The sequence below is a fragment of the Hirundo rustica genome, chromosome 17 (assembly GCF_015227805.2).
Source record: "Hirundo rustica isolate bHirRus1 chromosome 17, bHirRus1.pri.v3, whole genome shotgun sequence".
NCBI classification, from domain to species: Eukaryota; Metazoa; Chordata; class Aves; order Passeriformes; family Hirundinidae; genus Hirundo; species Hirundo rustica.
In genome coordinates this window covers 10,998,412-11,015,726 of record NC_053466.1, presented here as the reverse complement: position 1 = coordinate 11,015,726, position 17,315 = coordinate 10,998,412, and the positions used below count along the sequence as shown (strand labels likewise).

Sequence of the window (17,315 nt, the reverse complement as noted above, 5' to 3'; positions counted from 1 at the left end):
AGTTATATGTAATAAGGCATGAAAGATAAAAATGACACCCAGCAAGTTATAAATTGATTGCCAGGATGTTCTGGAAACAGCCCTTTGCAGTAGCGTGAAGCACAAACACCACTGTGAACGCATCCCAGCAAACCAAAAGGGGCTTCTTCCCACTGGGATTTTGTTTTCACTGTTTCTAAGAGAAGACAGTGACATCTAAAACATTAACAGAATGGATCCCAAGCATCAGTTCAATTTATTATCATAACTTTTAAGCCTAGTATTGATTTTACCTTAGAATAAATGTTTAGGTGCAGACAGCAAGGATGTGATTTTGAAAAGATATGATAAAGATATTATTCCATGTAAAAATACAGATTTTAATGTATCCGGCCCTTAGGCAAGAATAGTGAGAGATGTGCCAATCCTCCTTGCCCAGTACACTTCAGTTGGGAACCTTTGCAGTTGTAATAATTTCTCAGTAGAGATTAGTCATTTTGCAAAGCATTCCAACAGCTCTGAAAATATGTAGGGTTTACCAGAAGCTTTCTAGTCCTGTACAGCAGCTTCAGACTCCCCAGGGAAATGGATTACAAAGTATTTTTAAAACAAGTTATTCACTCACTGAACCAATCTGCATTAATCTACCAAATATATGTGGATATATCTACACATGCACAAAACATTCTCATTAAATGCTTTGGTTTCCTTAATTGAAGCTTCTGTAAAACAGCTATTTCTCAGTCTAAAGCATCTAAAAAAATCTAAAGCATCTAAAGCATCTAAAAAAATTCATAACCTTGAATCCACGAGGTCATGTGTAACCTCACTGCTCTAAAACCAGATACATATCTAAATTCAACAGTTGCAAGGAAAAGTGCTAAAACAAGGCAACTCTGTGTGCAGCAGTTCCCCAGTCTGACTGTGATCTAAAGAAAGGGGAGAGATTGCATTTCATACCCAGGGTCTGGGGGAGAGTACCTATATCCTCCTGTGCACACAGTGCCTGGCACTCGGGATCTTCATCCTCAAGAGTGGCTCCACAGAGGTACAAATAAACACAAATTAGAGCTCACACAATGAGTTTTATAATCTAATACAATATTGATGAGTCACAATGTCTTAAAACAAAAATGGAAAGGGAATGGAAAAATCAGCAGGCCTTTTATTAGAGTGCCGAATGGGGTGCAAACAGTGCCTGACTGTGCTTCCCCTGCTGAGCTCGGATGCGAGGCATCGCTCCGTGATTCCCATCAAAGCTCAGGAATCCTGCTCTCGTGAGGCAGGACTGAGAACTGTCCACAGAGTGACCACACCCAGCAAGAATTTGTAGATGGAGAAATTTATGGCAGTGAAAATTGCACTATGACCTAAGGCAGTGGCTCTGCTCCACAGGCATATCTGATTATTGGACAGCACCCATGTTCCATAAATAGCTTCCCGCTGAAATGTCATCCCAGTTCAGTGCTCACGGGCACAGGAGCGCCGGGGACAGCGCAGCAGTCGCAGAGGGTGTCTCCCCAGCGCTGATGTTTAGCTGCAGGGACACTGGTGAAGAGGCAACACCACAAGGAAACCACCATGTGCCAGTAGCAGGCTTTCCCCAGGCTGGAAAACCTCTCCTTTTGCTGTCCTGGAAGCACTGAGGGAACACACACATTCTGTGACACTCTCTCTGAGACTCATGGAGCTACAGCAGTGCTGCTACAAAGTCCCTGCCATTAACATCCTCCTGATCCCTGGAGAAAATATCTTCTCTCTCCTTTCTGCAGCAAGGAAATGTTTTATTTAGGGAACTGCAAAATGATGAAAGTCTTGGGGACAAGATACCGAAAAATAGAGAGAGAGAAGAAAAACCACCCACTGGTGGGGGAGGTTAACCAGCTTCCACATCACAGCAAATGAAGCAGAGACAAGTGTGGAAGAGAGAGATGGAGTTTGTTAACCTCTGATCTTGGAAATACTTGTGACTGGCCCTTACCTGGGGCATGATGTTCAGATAGCGCTGTAAGGACAGATTCTTCCAGAGGCTTAGGACTATCTGTAATTTCTATTTATTGTCAGAATTCTAGCAGCACATTCCCCCAGTAAAGTGAGATAAGTGTGCATCAGGAGGATAGGTGGTGTAACCAACGACAAGATCAGAGCACGAGATAGCAGTGGGTGTAGCTGTGGTGTGATGATTCTCTCCCAAACCACAAGGGACTGTAATTTCAGTGGCATATTTCTAGCCAAACCATACACCACAGTTTAACAAGCCTCTAGGCTGTCACAGTGTGTGAAAATATTCTACTCTTTGTCATATTTCAATTTCATATTAATCTTGAATCACTCTCACAGAACCTCCCTCATAACTCAAGGGTAAATCCTAGAATGAAGAAAGATGACAGTGCCTGAGTGCTGCTCAGCAGCAGCAACAGGGTTCATGCCATGCATGGTGGTGAAGTACGCTGTGTATCTATTAACCTACACGGAAGAACTTTAGAACAGAAGGGTATTGATTTGTACAAAACCTGTGAAACTCTTTCTCCCTTGTGGGAAGGGTAGGTCTGTACCCCAAAGCCTATTTGGGATCAGTGCAGTGTATTTAATACCATTGGCATTCACACACAGTAGCTTTTTGCACGTTCAAAATCCTGTGCAGACAGAAGCTGATAAACCCTCAGAACTCTCTGGCAAAATGCGCTATCTTCCAGCACCTGCTCATTTCAGAGTCCAGTGAGGAAGCAGCACTATGCCTAAATAAAAGATGATGGCAGTTTTTCCCTGCCAGAATGATTCAGGGATATGCACAGGGGCTGTCAAGCATGCTCAGTTGTGGGGGTTCCTTTACGTGGCAAGAACACAGTAGCTAATTGAAAGCTCCCCATGAGCTACTTCAGACTATAGTGTCTGCTGGAGCTGCCCAGATAGAAGAATGCAGTTTTATTCTTTATGTAGTGAGGGGCAAGGAACCAGGATTGACAAGCTTCAACAGGAAAACATGAACAAGTCTGCTTAAGCAGCAGTTGCCACCATAGCACCATTTTGAAAAGAGGCTCTACAGGTAAGAGGAAAAAGAAACAACTTGTGTTAAGAAAATACTGGAAGAAAAAAAAACAATATGAATACAACATAACTCAATCCTACAATTTCTGGAACCCCTCTGAAAGACACTTTGTGCTGAGCATACACAATTAAGGACTCAGCATCAACAGCTGCATTTAAAAAATAAGACCAGATCTGTCTTAACATATTAATTTTTACTGCCCTTCAACCTTTACCAAAGTGGATTAGTTTGACTTAGAACTGGATTAAATCCCACTGAAAATGATTGATCTGAAACAATGACCTTTCACTGTAGAACGTAACATGAAAGACTTTGGGGATAAGAATAATGAAGTACAGAGATAAAACAAAATGCCTTTGCAGACATTTTTAAAGGTGGCCTCTTATTCTGGGTGCTCTGCTTGAGTCACTGCATAAAATACTCGTTTCCTCTAAAAATGAGGCCCCAAGAAAGGTGAGCCAGGCATCCACAATAGAGACTGCCTGAAAATACTGCCTTGAAGCTGTGTCTCCCAGCATTTGTCCTGAGTGGGTGTTGGATGCACCAGTGACTGTGGCAGCACACGTAACTGCCAAAGGGACTGCAAGCAGGAAAAGCTGCTGCTTGCATCCTCCCTCCCCTGTAGCATCAACATGGATTAGTTCAGAGAAATCTTCATGGCAGCTGCTGTGCAGGACCTCTACACAGCACAATTCCAGGGCAGAACCACCCTCAGCCTCTGACCTTGCCAGGCTCAGGGCTGTCTGCTGAACTGAGAAGAGCCACCTCTAGCAGCAGTGTTGGAAAACGTGGATGCTGCCTGTTGGGAAAGCGTCCCTCTCACCTCAGGGAGAGCCAAGTAATAGAACTTCTGAAAGTGCTCCTAGATTTCCGTCCCCTTTCTGTGACCAGTCAACACATACAAGCACTGTACTTTGGGCCCTTATATGCATTTTAGGATAAAAATAACTTTGGGTTTTTTTCTATCTAGGGCAAGCTCTTTCCTTTGCTAGGCCATGCCATGTGGAGGAGGAGGAATGACAACAGCAGGTACAGCACATTCAGCACAGGGCAGGTCAGCCACGTGCACGTGCTTCCAAGTACAGCTCCAAGGAAGAGCAACATAAACACACCCAGAGCTTGGTGCAGATGGTAGGACGGGGAAAGCGGAACACGATGGGGACGCAAATCACATCTAGGAAACCGGAACGAGGTAAGACACAAATAGAACAAATTGCTACCCCAATGTGAATACAATGGAAAGAACTCCACTGGATTCTCCTTGAAAGATTTACTCCAGCCAGCAGCACAGGCAGAGAAGGTCAAAAGCACTACCAGCATTCAGCAGAGATTCACTGGTTCTCTTCCTCTACTGCATGGCCAGGCACCCTGTCTGTTCTGGCTCACGGATGGGGAAGGAGCAGCCCATCCCCGAATCCTGCTCAGCCCCCTGTAACCCAGCATGGCCAAGTCCTGTGAGATCAGCTGTAGGCACCACTTGCAAATTCCTGTCCAAATGCAATTAGCTCCTTAAAAATGCTTTATGCAGGTTCAATATCCAGGTGACATGGGGCAGTAGTGAGCCAAAATACAATGTACTTCAACCACTTGACTTTACATCTCTTAAAGGGAAATACTTTTAATTAGCTTGATTTTACATATCAAATTTTGAATTGTCTAATATAAATTTACAGAAAAGTAGTAAGTTATTTCACCTGGGAAATGACCTAGAAAATTCAGTTGTCCTCCAGAGAACAACTGTACCAAATTCAGAAATTAAATTCATTAAGTATAACAGAAAAGGCTTTAATTTTGCTTTAGCTGAAAATTCTTTTCCGATTTAAGTTTGGAAAAGATACTTGTTGTTCTAGCACTCCTGAGGAGTTTTGCTGAATTGGGCCTCTTCTTTTTAACTAAAAACTCAAAACAACCGCGTTCTTGAACTATTTAAAGAACGTACAAGGTCTTAGGACCACTGGCGGTGTTAAAATGGTAGAACAAAGGTCACTTATATGCCAAGCCAAAATACCTGCATTCCCTAGCACGGGTTACTTTCTTAGAAAAGACCTATATAGAACGACAGCTATCTGAAATTTCTATACAGGCAATGCTAATCTAATCTTATCTCCCCTGACAGGAAACAGAACTAAGTATTTGAAAGGAACTGAAAATACATCTCATTGTAAGAGAGGCGTCATTCCTCTTTACTCCAATACATCTTCAACCGCAGGGAAGTGTAACCTCCCTGGCTTTCATCCACATGTATCACGTACCACTGGCTGGCTAAATCATAGTCATTGTAGTGACAGGTCATATCAGCAGGGATGAAAACTAAAGTACCTTATTTGGGATCTCAGACAGCAGCCCAGCAAGATCCAGTGGGAATTTTGCTATGGGGGCTGCTGCCTCTGCACAGAGCCGCGTCGCTGGCTGGCTCCTGACCGTGTCCCGTCTCCGTTCCACCGCGGGCCGCAGAAACGACGGTGACAGCGCCTAGAGAGCGGGTTTTCACGAGGCGGGGCCGTGGCGGCGGCCCCTGTGTATCCCCCGCCCCTCAGGGTCCCGCCGCTCCCTCAGCCTCAGCGCCCTCAGCTCCCCCAGCCCCGCGAGCCCCGCTGTTGCTATGGCTCGGCGGGAGAAGACAGCCAATCAGCGCGCGGCAGGATATATCTGTCGCTGTTGCTAGCGGCCGCGGACCAATGAGGCGGCGGCGGCGGGAACGGCCGCGAGCGGAGGGGAGCGCGCGGGCGCTGCCGGCGCTGTGAGGGCGCGCGGGCCGCTCCCTCACGGGTGCTCCTGCGGGCCCTACAAGCCCGGCATCTTGGCTCCCTGTACAAATGTCCGGGTTCACTCACGGCCCCGGTGTTAACGGCAATAAACGATAACGTGTGTGACCCTTGCAAGCACCGTTGTTCCAAACACAAACAAGAAAGGGGCATTTCTAGTGACATCTACCAAAATAATGGAGGCTTCAGGCTCTCAGCACCCACAACTGTTCCCAGGGCAGCTGGTCCTGTGCTTTAATACTTAATTGCCACGTGAAAATTATCACTTCACACCTTTACCTTGAAAAAAATGAACCCTTGAGAAACAGCAAGTGAAAATCTTTACTTGAAAACTTTGTAACAGAAGTTAAAGGAGGCATCTTCTCCCTGTATCTCAGGGCTGGAGGTTTGGCAAAGGGGATCCATTTTGCAATACATTTTTTTAAAAAAACATTAACACTTCAGGAAAATACCCCAAACCCCACCCTATAACCTGCAGGATTAGTTTTAAACTTGCACGAAGGGCCTGCCTTGCTACTTCTTGCATTAAACACCAAAACAATGGCATGCCCTAGCGCTGAGAATTCTGCTGTGCTCCGGTTTGTGTCACCTGTGGCACTACAGTAGAGTATGGAACGCTCCAGAAGTTACACCCCGCAGTACAACAGCAAAGCAGGGATAAGAAATAGCACTATTTTACCAGCAATTAGCTGAGACTTATTTTCCAATCCTGAGAAAAAGTTATCCAATATCCACTGCAAGGCAACATAACCAAATTTTACTCCCTTGAACACAGAAGCTTCGTTTTACCTTCATGATGCAACCAAGGACTCAGATGTGTCCAGTGCTGTGATTGCCACAGAACCGGTGCCTTGATAATTTTAACATCTACAGTACAGCTTCAGACCACTCCAGGAAAAACCTACAGTCCACAGTGCACCTTTGCTTTCTTCTATCCTTTGCAAAATTCTTAATAAAACTGTAACTAAACCAAACTCTGTAACCATTGGAAACACCTCCATCCTTCCCCCTCATTCTATTCATCTCCCGATCAGATTCCTCTTCCATTAAAAAAAAGGAAGCAATGGGGTATTTCCCGGGGAAGTGCAGATACATGGAGTCTATCTGCAGGCAGGTCACATCTGTCCACTGGCAGAAAATTCATAGAGCAGGCGTGCTGCCTGGAACGTGTCGTTGGTTAGGGAGTCAACAACTGGATCCTCCAGGACCTGAAAGACACAGGAAGGAACCAAAGCGTCACTAGACATGATTTTAACCCAGCTGCTTATGGTGGCAGAGCTCCTTTTGGCAGCCAGCAGCACAAGGTGTGCGATGGGAGGGAACGTCACTGGTCAGGGCTGTGTGCATGAAGTGACAAAGGCCTTCTCTCCCCCCTCCAAAGTCAGGTAGAGTAATCCATCAGTGGGTGTAGAAGTGATGAGCACAATCTGTGCACAACCCAACTCCCAGGAATTCAGAGCAGAGTGATTCCCTTCACTTTGCCCTAGGCTTTGGCTCCTATAAAAGCCAGTAACTGACAGAGGGTAAGACAGGAAGTAAATAAATAATAATTAAGGAATTGTCCTGAACAAGGGAGCTCTGCTCAGGGAGAGAAAGAAATATCTCCAAAATGAATTAATCTTCTGTTTGTTTGCTTGCTTTGTTTTACTCTCATTTTGGTTCTAACAGGATGCATGACCTACAAAAAACAAATTGTGTCATGTGGACAAAAGCAAGTTTTCATCTGCACCTCTGTGGTTCAGACATAGGAACCAAGTATCTGCATTTTCTTGCCACAAGCCCAGAGTAAGTTGATTCAGCCAGAAGCAAAGTGCCCAGGAAGACTGTAGAATGCTGTAAAATCATTTACCCATTCAAGCTCTTCCTTTTCTCCTAGAGCTCACACTAAAATATGCAAAAATTGCTCTTCTGAATTCCTGAACTGAGTAATTATTACAAAGATTTGAAGATTGACATTTACAAGCATCACTCAGTATCTTGCTCCCCCAGCTCACGGTGTATAGAGTGTCATGTCCCTTCACCACTGCAAAATCAGTGCAAGGACGCAGAACAGCAAGATGAAAAGTAGCTAGAGACAGCCTGCTCTGGGAATCTTAGCAAAGGCTCATTCATTATTAATGCCCAAGGCTTTTCTCATCTGGCTTACATTATGGCGGGTAAAAAGGCCACTTTCCAAGATACAGATCTTTATATTGATGCTTTCAGAGGCTCAAAAGAGGTTCTGTTGCTGCCTTCAGAGCTGCAGCCGCTTCTCATAATGAGGTCAGCAGATATGGGTCCTGCTTTTTTGTAATCTCTTTTGAAAAGGTTTTCCCCAGAAGTTCTCACTACAAGGGAAACAGCTATGCATGCTGACTGACGGTTAGACCAACACACATGAAGCCAAAAAATATATCCATGCACAGCTTAGATAGGGCTTTCTTGAGTCCTGTGTTCAGGTAACAATTCAGAGGTGTGCTCCCATCCCCTTGAAAGCACAGTATTTCCAACTTGTATTCTCTGCTGCCTTGAAGTCCCCATCAGAAGGCACACAGACTGCACCCACAGCATGGAACTGCCTTCATTATCCTGGCCAATAACCACACTGCTCTGTATACTGCTGTCAGCCATCTCAGAACAGGGCAAAATCCCTTTTCCTCAACAATAACACAGACTTGCTAATGAAAATTACATAAAACATTTTAAGAGATCTGAGAGAACAGAGTCAAACTGTGCAAAACACCTTAGAGGGGAGAACATCAAGCAGCTATCTTCATTCTATTGCTGAAAATTTAAATGACAGTTTGGATCCACACAGGATCTTTTGGCCACCATTTCAATGGCACATTTAGTAAAATTAGGATCTGATTAGCACTCTTCAAGTTGGAAAAAGATCAACAAAACCACCTTTCCTGCTACTATCTGCTGCATGCTACCCAGGGAATGCACAGCTTGCTCTGAACTGGACTCCAGAAGCTATGCTTAGATCAAACACGTTTCATACTAAATATGATGAAATTTCACATCTCCTCCAAGAGAGCTGCAGAGGATTGTGCATACAGAGCTCCTTTCTTTGAACTTTAGGTGTGCTCTTACCTGGCCTTGTCCCAAGGCTTGGCTTTCTTCCACACAGGGTGCAGAAACAGGTGGGCACTGAGGCTTGCCAAACACAGTCTGAGAGGAACTGCAAAACAATATATACAAGTGCATTTGTATTTATGCTCTATTTGCCACTTACTGTAATGTTTTGCAGCAGGACAAGAAGGGCTGCTGGCAAGACTATGCATTTGATGGAGTTCTGTTGTCTACACACCTACCCCATTTCTCCAAATTGTTATGGCCTGAAAATACAGGTTCTGCAGTGGAAAGGCTGCCCTGACCCGGAGCAGTACACAGAGAATCACATCTCAGCTTGCAACTTTCCTTCTGCCCCAAACATTCTCCATAAACAAGGTGGTGTCTACCAAATGTCTCACTCCTGGAACATGTTTCAAAAGCAGAGACCTTACGAGTCAAAATATGTGGTTTTAGAAAAGACACAACATCGGCTACACTTCTGCTACAGCTTTCCAAGGCCAGCAGTGGAGTCTGGGGACAGGACTTCCACATCCACGCTCCCCTGGAGTCTCTGCCAGCCACTCAAAACAGATCAGTTTGTGGGCACCTGGTCAAGGAGCAGACACTGGGCACCCAAAAACGGGATCTCCTCTCCCATCATCACCAAGTCAAAAGTCTCTCTAATGCAACAACACTGCCCGTACCACCACCAGGAATAGCCCAAGGTGTGAGTGTCCATACAGGCCCGGACAAGAGGTCCCCACTAGTAGAGTATAGGAAAGAAGTAGAACCAACAAGATAAGTGTCAGGTTGCCCTTCATTGGAACCTTCCCCAGGTTCCAGCAATCAGCCTTGGGGCTCCTCTGCTGGAGCTGCATTCAGAGAGTCACATTTCCTAATGACAAATGGGCTCAACTCCCTCTCCCACCCTCTCAAGTATTTGTCTCATGTTTTTTCACAGCCCACTCACACCGACATGCACAGTGCCCTCAGCAACGAGTGCTGCAATTCAGTTATGCAACATGCCAAACAGTAGCCTCTGTTGGTGGGTTTGGGACTTGCTGCCTGCTGGTGCCAGGATGCTGGGGTGTCCAGAGGGGGCATTCCCAGCACTCTGAGCTGGAATCCCAGAAATGCCGGCAGGAGCTGTAAGCTGCCACGAACATCTCAGCACTGACATTTTCACAATGTGTGCTGGTTCATAAATGCAGAATGCCTTGCTCCATAGAGCTCAGCGTGCTTTTCTTTCTGAAATGGAAGGCACGAGATTTCCACTCTGCAAGAACCATTAGCTGGGCTACATTCCACCTGTCCTGACTCGCAGAGGGAAGAGAATTCACCACTATCTGTAAAGGGGAGCATCTGCTTGGTGTCCCACAGGGACTTCCAGTCCGCTTGTTGGATCAAACCCTCCTCTCAGGCGGCAGAAGCAGATGGAGACAGTCAGCTTCCAGCCTGGTTCCTTCTCACACTCCCACCTCACAGCCCTGTGGATCAGAAGAGGTTTGGACACAGCCCAAGTGCGTAGGAGTGGCTGTAAAAAGCCCATGAAAGAAATCAACAGGAATTGTTCTGATAAGCTTTGAGGCCATGTCCTTTCCAGGTGAGCATCTTTAAAAATGAGACAAGCAGACTAAGGGTCCTTTGGCTGACTTGTAGCTCTATCCCAGTGCTCAGGAAGCAAGGAGAGTGCAACACTGAGTCCACTCCAGATAGGTGATCTTGGCTAAATAATTTCCTTTTCTTTGTGTTACTCTTCCCTCTAAAGCCAGGATAAGGTCACTGCCCTGTCCTTCCTGGACAGCAACACCCATGCACCTTACAGTCTGATCTGCTGCCCACACGAGTCCCCAGAGGAGTGACGCTCATTGCACCACGACTGCTCACGAGGGCTCTGGGAACAACACTTCTCTGATCCCTGACTCTGTTAGAGGGCTCTGCCTTATAACACAGGTGATCCTCACTGAGCAGCGATCTTACCCACAACTACCCACGTGAGCTCTCCTGGCTCCCTAGAGAGAAACTGCAAGATGAAATTGCAGCCTCATTAACTTGTGGAAAAAGATTGATGTTCCACAGCATTCATGGAATTTTGAGGAGGTCAGGCTTTTGGAGGGAGCAGGACCAGGGCACTAAACAGCATTTACAAATCAAGTTCAAATAACTATGTCCTCACCAAAAGGTGCCAACAAAGCAGCAAGTCCTGCCCCTCATAGGAATATGATAAAGGGTGTGTGGATGCCTGGCACACTGACATACCCAACAAGGAGACATTCACTATAGATTTCTTCTACTGGCAGAACATATTTTAAAAATAAACATGAGCTCACTCCACAGTCAGAACATGCAATTTTAAATCCAGCCAAAATATTGCCAGCAAGCCTTGCTGATCTCTCTTGATCTTCAGCCCCTGTTTCAAACTGTGAATCCTGAAACACAGCCTGAGGTTCACAATGCCCTATCTGGGCTCTCCCCAGCAATTCAGGGCAAGGAGCCTGACACGAATGTGAACGAGGCGCCAGGCCAAGTGGGAAACAGGGGTAAAAGGCAGAAATGTTTTCAGCAGGGAACTGGGGCCAAAGCCTCACCAATCTTTATCTCCAGTGAACCACTGCATTTACTTGTTGTTTAACAAGCCACAAAGCCTTCTGTGCCTCTGCTTCCTCATTTCTGAAGTCGAAATAAAGCTTCCTCTACCTGCCTTTTTAACATACTGACAGCATCATGCTGGCACAAACACTGGTCAGTGTCAAGAGGAAGGGTTATAAAATAGGGCTGTTGCTCCTGCTCTGTCTTGCAGATCAGTAAACTAAAGGAAGCCCATAATGTCTGGCAGTGTTTATTTTTATGTAACATTATGGAAGTTGTATAACATATGGAAAATGGCACGAATTTTTGTTGTTTTGCGTTCTCTGAATTTATCTCAATTCTTAGAGAAAATCTGAAAGCTTTGTCATAGGTGGAAAACAGAAAGAGAGAACAGTGCCTGTCTGTCTTCCAATTTGGAAAGCTTGCACTGTGGAATAATCTTGTCATGAGGTTGTGAAGCTACAAAAACTATTTTAGGATTAAGTACAGGCCCTACCAACCCAGCCCACAGAACCAGCAGAACCAGCCCTAACTGGATCAGTACAGGTTATGTTTTTCTGCCAAAACCAAACAAATATTTCAGAAACTGAACCTGCCTGAAAAACAGGGGCTCATGTCTTCTCTGATTAGGCTGGATCCAAATCTCCTTTGTGCCACAGACACACACTTAGACAACATCACCCATGCACAGCTATAAATACTGGCAAAGAAGGATGGACACAAGGAGAAGCAGTCCCTGGGAACGAGATGTGTCACTATTTCTGCAGCTCTCTCCAACTGGATATCAAGACATGGCTGGACACAGCATCATTTTTATTCCTGCCTTTAGGCAGCCCTGTGTTTTCCCTCCCTTTACCTGTGGGGAATAGATTCCAGGGTCCCTAGCTGTTCTCCTCTAAAGATTAAGCTCTCATCCTGTAAATCTGACTGCTGAAAGATTCTTTCTGAACTGGCTTCAGCACAGCCACCTTGAGGGACTGTGCTCAAGGGAACTCTGATACCTGCTGAAATAAATGCTCGTATTAAACACAAGTACAGATAAAGACAACATGGCCCCAACCCCTGACCCAGCTATTCCTTCTCTCCTTGCTCCACATTCACCAGAGCCTGGGTGAATGGCAATTACAGCTCTTCCTGCTCTACAGACCTATGGCAAAAGCAAGTGGACATCATTTATGCATCCTATCAAGCCTATTCTGAAGAACAGGGAGAAGAAAAGAGATGGTGGGAAAGCTGAACAAGAATGGACAGGAAGAAGATAAAGAGAAAGAGAGGAAAAAATAGCAAGAAGGAGAAAGGAAAGTGAGAACATGTACTGAAGAAAAGCACCAAGTCACAGTTAAGAAGTTCTCAGGCAAAAGTCTCAGTTGAGACTTTTCTCAGGCAATATCTTAATGATGACAGGCATTACAAACTCAGAAGCTAGCAAAAGGACAAGGTGAGCAGTCAACGCCTGGAGGACTCTCTCAATGGAAACACTAAAAGGAATTCACCACTATCTTATGGAAGTGGTTACAGTTTAGGGAAAAGAGTGGGTAAGAATGTTTGTTTTGACACCTTAAAGCAACAAATTTTCTCACTGAACTACCATGGAACTAGAACTCCAAAGCTCAAAACAAGCCCTGCTCTCCTTAATCACGACACTTAAGTTAGTAAGAGTGTTTACAACAGTGGGAGGGGAAGCTTGGAAAGTCTTAAAGCCGACAATCTGTGTGCAGTTTTACACTAACCTTCTGCACCTGGGGTCCACATGGAGCCAGACTCTCCTCCGGTGCTATAAGGGGCCCGCCACACGGGCAGCCAATAATTCACAGAGGGAAGGGACTCGTAAGAGCACAGGGCAAAGCTCCCCTGCCAGGAGCTGGCAGCAGCCCTGCTCACTGCTTCTCCAGGCAGCAGCACAGGAGAGCCAAAGCAGGGTCCTGGCTCCATCACGGCCTCCGTGCCAAAAGGTAGAGGCTGTTCGGCACTGCCAGTGGTGAACAAAGCCATGCTTGTTCCAGCTTCGTACAGCTCAGGGCTCTGCATACAGCTGCAAGGATGGAGAAAATTAATCAGCCAGACACATTGCTTTGCCAAGAGGGGACCCTGAGCTAAACCTCGGAATCCTGCCCTCCACAGCTGGGAGATGAGGTGCTCTGACTGCACAGGGAGCATTTCCATCAAGGGTGACACGGCTCCCAAGCGATGTCCCCATGGAACCGACATGGAAGTCAGTTCCATGAATGCGTTTAAATGTTGCTTCATTTCTGAACTGTCACTGTAAAGATGCCATACATCACCTGGATTCCAGCATCTTTAAATACGTTCCTCCAGGAGGATTGTACAGAGGTGCAGCTGGCTGCTCCCATCCTGGCTCACAGGGCACGAGGGTTAACTCCACTTGCTCAGGGCTGATGCCCACGCCAGATCCATCTGAAAGGTGCAGGCCAGGCAGTTGAAACAACACTATAATTACTCCAAAACGCAACAAAACAAGTCCAATCTGCCCAATGCAGCAAGACCCCTCTGTTCCTTGTGACTGAGATTTGGTTACGTGTCTGTGGAAGGACATGGAAATACTGGATTGTCCTGGAGTACACTGCCCTGATTCCAGGATCTGAGTGCTAAACCTGCTCCTTCCCATGTATTTGCTTTCATGTGGTGCCTGCTTAAAGCCAGGCATTTCTTTTCCCCTGTTGTTGCACAAGCCTTAGCAGTGTCTGCTCCTCTGGAGTGACAGCCTGGAGCCAAACAATGAGGCACTCCAGTGAAGCAGAGTCCTCCAGCATCCACTTGATCCATCAGCACATAATGCTGTTCTGAAGAAGCAATATCCTTCCCTTCCTGAGGGAATTTAAAATTGATTTTCACCTCTCTGTACCACATCCTGAAGCCATTAGGAAGAGACAAACCTGCAGTTTGTGGAGTGTGGGATCCTTTATCCTGTGGCTCGTTTGTGTGGGAAGCCAAAGGCCTCTCAGGACAGGAATTGTTGAGCTCTTCCATATGAAGGAGGCGAGATTTTTGACGTCGTCGATAATTTGCAAACCAATTATAGACCTGAGTTGGCTGCAGGTTCATGTCCCGAGCCAATTCCTCCTGCAAACCCAGGTGCAGGGAGAAATCAAAGGAAAAAAATTATCTAAATAATCAGGAATTTCCCATTCAGTTCCAAAAGCAGTCCAGCAAAAGACCTTCCAAATCCAGAGACACTTATTCACCAGGCCTCCGATAGGCCTAGTGGATCCGACCGAGGAGACATTTTATAAACTCAGAGTTGATAGAAAACACAAATTCCACCCTGCAGTCCCAGACAATTTGTTTGCTAAGGAAGCCACTGCTATTCTATACTGCTCACCAGATAATGCTCTTCCCACAGAGTGACAGCTTCACAGAGGCAGACATTGAAGTCTGAAGCCCTCACCTGGCAAGGTAGTGATCAACAGTGCTTACTGATTTAATTCACACATCTCTTCCATTACAGATCTGTCCCTGTCCAGAGAAGGTAGAGCCATGCACACACCAAACACAGCCTACTGCATTAGCACATCAAATTACCAGCATTTGAAAAGTCAGCACAAAATATGTTCTGGTGAACCAAGTGCAGTTTTATATAGACTGTTACTCAGTCAAGTCAGAACTATTTATCATTGTAATAGAGCTCTGCCGAGTGATGGCTCTTTGGCTGTCTATGCTCAATCACTACAGAATTAGAACTGTTAAAAACCCAGTGAGGAATTTATTGTCCCTCAACTTTTTGTCCACAGCACGAGAAATTGCTTAGCATGAACCCGATGATTTTTTTAAAGAAACCTTTAGGAAAAGGTGAAATATGAGGAATCCCAGCCCCAATGAGCCTTCTGAAAATAAGGAATTAGAAATTAAACCAGTTACAGACTCCTGATTGCAGTATCCTGCTTTCCTGTGACAGAGAGACTTGATTGGAAGGATCCCTAGCATGTCCCTACCCGCTGTTTCTTGTCTGGATTTGCTGTCACCTCTGCAGCAAACCTGTGCAGGTGCTGGCGTACTTCTTCCGAATAGTTTCGATTCTTCAAACCTCCAGGACAAAGGGAAATAGGTGGAGGATTCCTGTACACAAGAGAAAATGGGATTAAAAAGGACCCAAAAGGAATAATTTGCATTCATGGGAATTTTCTCACATTGCCACAAGTGGTCAAAATACCAAGAAAAACCAAGCTCCAAGAAGCAGCATCTTGAGGTGTAAAACCAACCTCTGCATCTGAAAACTACACAAACACACAAAAAAATCTTGGTTTCCCCACGATGCAGTACCTCTTCCTGCAACGGAATTTCTGCAGTGGTGTCAGAAAATCTGTCTGGTGTTTCTTCATAACTCTCCTGTAGTGAATCTCATGCCAAAGTTGCACCAGTTCTTCCTTCTCTTCTGCCTTGCAATACTAAAACAAAACTGTGCATAAGCAAACCTTTCCAGAGAGTCACTCAAAGGTGTATAAAGGAGAAAACCCTCAAGAGAAATTTACTCAGGGATTCCTACTGGTTTCACAGAGCTGGTAGCATTGTCTAAGCATATGGCTCACTGTCCCTTCTCTCATGAACACAGGGAGTTGCCTAATTCCTCCTTTTTCCCTGGTGAAAAGGTCTACAGATCTGGAGGCCAAAAATCCCTCACCTTGAGTGGCACCATCCAGCTTCCCTCATGTATTCCCACCCAGCCCAGCCCCCTGATCTTGGGCTTCCCAACACTTTTATGTCCTGAGCCCTAAGGTTGTGGAAAAACTCCAAGAACCACCACAGTAGAACAAAAATCCTGCTACAACCAACCCCGATCTCCCACTTACTTTTTCCCCTTGGCTGATTACCTCCAAGTGCCTGTAGCAAAGGCTTTGTCCTGTGTTTCAGGTCAACAGCGCACACCTATCACCTTCCACAAGCTGGAAGTGCTCCATGTGCTGCAGTACTTAGGCACTTCTGCATTAACAGAGCTCTAACCACTGTTTTTCTAACATGGCTTTTTGTTTCCATGAAGAACATATCCCTACCTCCAGGAGTCTGCAGGCTGCATCATGTTGCCCTTTATGGATATGAACAGACACACAAGCCCGGACAACGTGGATGTTAGCGAGAAAGTATCTCTTGTTCTTGCATCCCATCACGGCTTCAACCAGCTTCTCCAGACTAGGAGACGAGCTCTGGAGCTCCTGGCAAAGCCGTTCTGCTAGATTCAACAGCCTGGTGGGTGGGTGACGCTTATTTTCATTCCTCTTTAACATGGCCATGAACTGCTTCATCATCGTGTCCTGTTTGAAGATTTTTCTATGCAATGCACAAAGTTGTGGTTAGATAAAAACTCTTTATCTCCTATTTTTAGCTTCCATGGTATGCTTTTTTTTTTCTTTTTTTTAAGGAAAGAAATTCACTGTGCTGTTAAAAGCATCCTAAGGACCTCAAAATGCTTAAAATAAAACTAGGCCTAAAGCAGCCCTGAAAAGCTAAAGACATACCAGGTTTGCAGTTGAAAAAACCGAGCTCAGAAAGACGCATTAAACTTTCCCCAAAACTCAGATACTAACTCTATGGTTTACATCCATTACAGGTTAAAACTACCGAAACATCAAGTCCAGAGAGAGTCAGGTGAAATAAATTTGGTGAAAATTCTCCAAAATGGCAGACCGCAGTTACCGTAAGATATCAAACCCTGGTCGGGGCGGTTTCTCACCCGTTTTCCTGGGAAAAGGACGCCGGAGGACGCTCTCGAAACCCTCGGGCCAGCTCCGGCCCGCGGGGCCAAAGCCGTGAAAGAGCTGCGAAGCGCTGGAGCGGGGACACGCGGCGGCCCCGGCCGCTTCCTCCCGCAGCGGGGCGAGGTCCCTGCGGGCGGCCCGGTGCCGATCCCCGTCTCGGCGGCTGGCGGGGCACGGCGGGGTCAGCTG

General features: G+C 45.9%; 1 protein-coding gene across 3 annotated transcripts; it reads right to left on the bottom strand.

Annotated features, from left to right (window-relative positions):
- Window positions 1–6,139: 6,139 nt before the first annotated feature.
- Window positions 6,140–17,246, bottom strand: ANHX (anomalous homeobox). Of its 3 annotated transcripts, none has more exons than XM_040081027.1 (9): window positions 17,102–17,246; window positions 16,425–16,698; window positions 15,697–15,821; window positions 15,369–15,492; window positions 14,313–14,499; window positions 13,701–13,833; window positions 13,149–13,450; window positions 8,869–8,956; window positions 6,140–7,001 (listed from the first exon to the last, which is right to left on the bottom strand). In XM_040081027.1, exons 2-9 carry the CDS (start codon window positions 16,674–16,676, stop codon window positions 6,971–6,973), a joined length of 1,242 nt encoding a protein of 413 aa, XP_039936961.1. In that variant the 5' UTR covers window positions 16,677–16,698; window positions 17,102–17,246; the 3' UTR covers window positions 6,140–6,970. The 3 variants fall into 3 exon arrangements, with proteins under 3 accessions (XP_039936961.1, XP_039936962.1, XP_039936963.1); XM_040081028.1 differs by having other exon boundaries at window positions 16,425–16,682; XM_040081029.1 differs by lacking the exon at window positions 13,149–13,450.
- Between the last annotated feature and the right edge of the window lie 69 nt (window positions 17,247–17,315).